The sequence below is a fragment of the Saccostrea cucullata genome, unplaced genomic scaffold (assembly GCF_032062105.1).
Source record: "Saccostrea cucullata isolate Sc308-1 unplaced genomic scaffold, CSIRO_AGI_Scuc_v1 ctg19263, whole genome shotgun sequence".
Taxonomy (NCBI): domain Eukaryota; kingdom Metazoa; phylum Mollusca; class Bivalvia; order Ostreida; family Ostreidae; genus Saccostrea; species Saccostrea cuccullata.
Genome location: NW_026928701.1, coordinates 17,501 through 22,651, shown reverse-complemented (window position 1 = coordinate 22,651; position 5,151 = coordinate 17,501). Strand labels below are relative to the sequence as shown.

The window sequence follows — 5,151 nt, the reverse complement described above, 5'->3', positions numbered from 1 at the left end:
TTGATATCATCATTTTACACATTATATCAAAATATTGAGCTGGAGCAGACCTTCCTTTGGTGATTTTTAATCAAAATATAGACCTAAAATATACCTTTTTCTGTAGAAATCATGAAAATTTTAAATTAACTTCATTTCAAGCATATTACATCATGGCTTTTGAGAATATTCAGTGCTTTGAAGTCTGCAGATATCCCCCTTTTTAAGAACATAATTATATATTTCTTTGTCAAAGTTTACTTTTGTGGCAAATTTTGGTCAGTACCGCATAAAGTCCATGAAATTAGTTCAGAACTTTTCATAGAAGAAGCTGAAAATATCCCAAATGAATGTTAACTAGAACTGTCCAATAGGACAAATACCCCCACTGGGTTTTTCAGAGTAGGTGCCAATTCACAAATATTTATGGATCTATTTCGAGGTATTCACTATTTTCTTAGAAACAATTTGAGTGAAAATATAATTGTTCATTATATTTTTTTAATTAATGAAACTAAGGCGCAACCAAATAAAACATCATAACTAATACATTAAAACAGTTTTTTTTTAATTCTATTCAAAAATAAATTGCAACTATTTGTTATGATAATCTGCAAATTGATTGTTGGAAAAACATTATACAGAATCAAATTAATCTATATAAATTTATATCAAATTCATTATAAAGATAATAAAGTGCACCGCTACAGCATGATACTCCCATCAAATATTGTTCAATTATTATAAACAGTTTAGAATGCAAGAAAATCTTGTCAACCTTTAAAAGATTTCTATAATTTTTCCATTCCTTATAATAATTGTTTAAACATCTCCTGTGGTGTAAGCATTTATTAAAACAAATAATCATCAACTGTTGCATTATAGCTTGACAAATGCCCCTCCTCCACAAATATAAACATGCACACATATCTTCATGTGGACATGATGATATGAAATTGGTCACTTGATATTTTCAACAAAAAAATATTTTAAAAATATATCAATTTAACTAATTAGTCTTAAAAACTTAATCTATACCAAATTGATTTTAGAAATAGGAGACTGGCAATCAAATGACAAATGCTACTTAAACTGACCAGCACTTTTGTCTAATTCCTAAAGGATTCAGACAAGAGCTGCTTGATCGGAGATATGCTCTAAAAGAAATGATTGAGACAGCTAGCTTCCTTGCATAGAACTCATTAATTAATCTTTGACTGGATGCATGTCCACTAATTTATCAAGGGATGAATGGATCTTAACTTTCTCCTGTGCAATGTAATAAAAATACATAACTGCATGTGTCATTCTGAAATAAAATCTGGAAACAAAGATTTTGTATAAATTTGTTACAAAGGTTTATACTGGAAAAAATTTGATGGATCATTTTGAATAAGGTTCCTGCATGATTCTTAGATTTGTAGGGACTATCTACCAAAATTTATTTTTTTTAAAATACTTGATTTATTTTGATTTGATACCTACGGAAGCCCATTCAGGACCTATCGAAAAATATTTTTGAATCCGATATAACGAATTGTCGAATTTGTTATAATGAATTTAATTCGTTATAACAATTTCTTTGAAGTCGTTATAATGAATTTAATCTGTTTAAACAAATTTGTTGATTTTGTTACAACAAATTCAAAAATTTGTTAATACGAATTAAACTCGTAATAACAGATTTTAAAATTTGTTATAATGAATTGAATTCATTTAAATGAATTCCATAACTTGTTTTAACGAATTAAAGAATTATATGCGGTATATTGCATATGTTTGCCCCCACAAAAGTCAAATTTTGAAAACTTCCTGAAATGTGCTGAATTCAATAAATTGTACGAGAAATATAAGTTAACAGAAAATATTATAGTTCCAGAGCAGTGTATTCACAATTTTTGTTTTTATGACGTCACAAACTAGTCCGATTTTATATCCTTTTTCAGGAAGAGGACAAAATGGACAAAATTTCAACAATTTAAGCTTTAGAATTTATAGAGCGCATGTGTGTTCAGGAACAATATTGACATATTTCATTGATATTATCATTCTACACATTATATCAAAATATTAATCCTGAACACACATGCGCTCGGTGACTTTCATTTAAAATATCGACGAAATATGTACATTTTTCTGCAAAATTCATAAAAAACTGAAATTTACGTCATATTTGTGACGTCATTACGTACATATGACGTCATTACTTATGAAATTATTCAGTGCTTTGAAGTCAGCATATACTCCCCTGTTTAAGGACTTAATTAAATATTACTCCATCAAAGTTTGATTTTGGGGGGCAAATGTTGGTTAATACCGCATATAGTTCTTTGTTAAAACGATTTCGACAAATCGTTAAATCGAATTCATATATATTTTCTATAGACATTGGTTATTGAATTTGATTAAACGAATTTAATTCGTTTTAACAAACTTTGGAATATGTTTAAACAAACTGAATTCGTTATACCAAACTTTATAATTTGTTTAAGCGAGTTTAATTTGTTATAACAAATTTTCGAATTCATTTTAACGAATTTAATTCATCATAACAAATTGAAGATTCGTTATAATGAAATCAACAAATTTGTTATAACAGATTAAAATCGTTATAACAAATCTAAAGAAATTGTTATAATGAATTAAATTCATTTTTAAAAAATTCGACAATTCGTTATATCAAATTTCAAAAATATTTTGATAGGTCCTAAATATGCTTCCTTAGATACCAGACTAAAAGTTTCAATCTGAAATTCATATGGAGAATGGGCATGCTAATTCCAATATCCCCCACATACACAGACAATATAATTAGTTTTAATTATATTATACAATATCAATAAAGTTTATTATACAATTTCAAATTAGTTTATTATACAATATCAAATAAGTTTGAAGTTGCTTTTTCTCAAATTCATTAAATAAGTTAGGCTAGTTACTAAAACTATTTAAGGCCGATTCCTTAGCCAAGTTCCCAAGAGACAGATAACAACTGCTTGATCAGAGAGAAGTTCTACCAGTTAGCTCCTTACACTAAACTAATTAATTTTTCTCTAATTTGACATGCAATTTTCTGTTATCAAAATGCTCCTTGACCAGTGCTTGATAATTATACACTTGGGAGAGGTAGATTTTTCTCTTATAAAATAACATTTGTTATGGATTGCTGTTAAGTATATAACCTAGTTATTTTGACGTCTTCCCAAATGGCCTGTAAAAAGGGGAGAATTGTCAAAAATACTTGTAGCATTATGAACTAATGTGTATGAATACGGCTTCCGTACGACTATCGGGCTTGATGGGTTTCTAAGCAGACATGTACCTTATATCGTTGCAACACATGGACTAAATGTACGATCCTTTCCTACTCTAGCCATGGCTGCATGATTTGAGAATATCTTGTTCCTCAGTAAAACATTGACAAGCTTAGTCAGAAATGACCTTTGATTTGATTTTTCATCAGGTAATTCAGTTTACCTAATATTTTTCGTTTATTCATTAAATTTTAATTAAAAATTTTAAAATAAATGTAATTTTTCTTATTGTTAAACATTATGGGAATATAAACAATTATTTTTGTTGGTTTCTAAAATGATTTCACACATCAATGTGAGATCAAGCAGCCACAAGTAGGAGACTAGAGTGCTACATGGGGACTCCGGACCGTGGCTTGAGATAATGGATTCCTAAAGATTAAAATACCATACATATAATGTGTAATTGGATATAGTAAAAAAAAAAATCTAATAGTACAAATGTATAAACCTGTCTTTATCCAGTCATTTAAAACAATTACACAACAGTTTTTAGATTCTTTTATTATGCAGTGTTGGTGTGCGTAATAGTTTACACCCACTTATGCTGTAAAATGTCACCAAAACAGGTTTTATAATTAAACCTACAATACAGTAGACTGTTGGTTTACATCTGTCTCCTTTTAAGCAACGAAATATCAAATACTGTACTCGTACATGTATCAATAATTTGTTCATTTGTAAAAGAAAATTAATGTTCACCCTCTGATTAAGATAAGTATGGAAAATGCAATGTATAATGTAACAAAAAGTCTTATTTTGTAATCCACTCTGATCAAGAGGCAGTGAGTAATACTGGCCACAAAGGAATGCTCGATAAAAATGTCAGCAACAGCTCTGGCTTTGTCATGTGATTGGTGAGTCACTGTTTTTACGAAGAGGCTCGACAATAATGGGGAATGATTCCTCCGACGACACAACCACAGCATCCCCACTTACATTGATCAAACACTGACTCTGTAAGATAAATAACTCAATTGAATTTTAAATTTTCTAATGTTAAAATCTTAATACAATGGATACCGGTATATCAAAGTTAAATACCAACCCAAATATATCCAATCCCAAATAATGAATTAGATACATTACCTTTTGTCAGTTCCACCGAGTTTGACATAAGCAGGTTGAATTGTCTTTTTAGAAACTTAAGGGATTCAAAAGAATTAATGAAAACTTAATATATTTTAAAAAATGTTTTGCAATTTAAACATTTTCACCAGGGGAACTATGCAGGTTGTTTTACATTATTAGTTTCACAGTCAGTTAGTGACCTAATATGGATTCATACAGGGATTTCCATTTCACACCCTGTATGAATCCGTATTAGGTCACTAACTGACTGTGTTACGAAATTATCCCACTGAAGACCTTTTTCAACATAAAAAAAATATTTGTGCACATTATGAAAATATTAAGTTTTAATCCATTAACAATCAACATGAAATATCGTTACGGTAACAAGAAATTTAACTAAACTACCTACGTAAACCATTTCTTAGCCGCCAATTTTATTTACAATAACAACGCTTCGAATGGAATCGTGTGCCCAATTTTCATATTACACCTCGACACAGATGTGATACGGAAAATTTCAGGGCATCACGTGATTAGCTTTTATCCAATCAGCAATCTACAAATTTGTCTGAAGCGGGATAATTACATCTATTAAGTTCATGTAACTGAACTTGAGGAATGTTGCGTACCTGGTTTTTGTGTGGATTACACATCAGAACACATTGGTTCATTCTATAAGACACTAATCCATTCCCTCCAAGAGAGGCTACATTAGCTCTCACATTGGCCATCACCTCGGCAACAAACGTCTGCATAAATCCTCCTTGTCCTCCAATCTTACAAA

At 29.8% G+C, this 5,151-nt stretch overlaps 1 protein-coding gene across 1 annotated transcript in view; it reads right to left on the bottom strand.

Annotated features, from left to right (window-relative positions):
* Positions 1-3,781: 3,781 nt before the first annotated feature.
* Positions 3,782-5,151, bottom strand: part of LOC134278497 (C2 domain-containing protein 5-like) — a 2,937-nt gene continuing 1,567 nt past the window's right edge. The window contains exons 4-5 of the mRNA XM_062760813.1: positions 4,997-5,143; positions 3,782-4,250 (exon numbers count right to left, since the gene is read on the bottom strand). Of these exons, the coding sequence (XP_062616797.1) occupies positions 4,140-4,250; positions 4,997-5,143 (258 nt within the window). The 3' untranslated portion in view covers positions 3,782-4,139. The remainder of the gene's footprint in view (positions 4,251-4,996; positions 5,144-5,151) is intronic.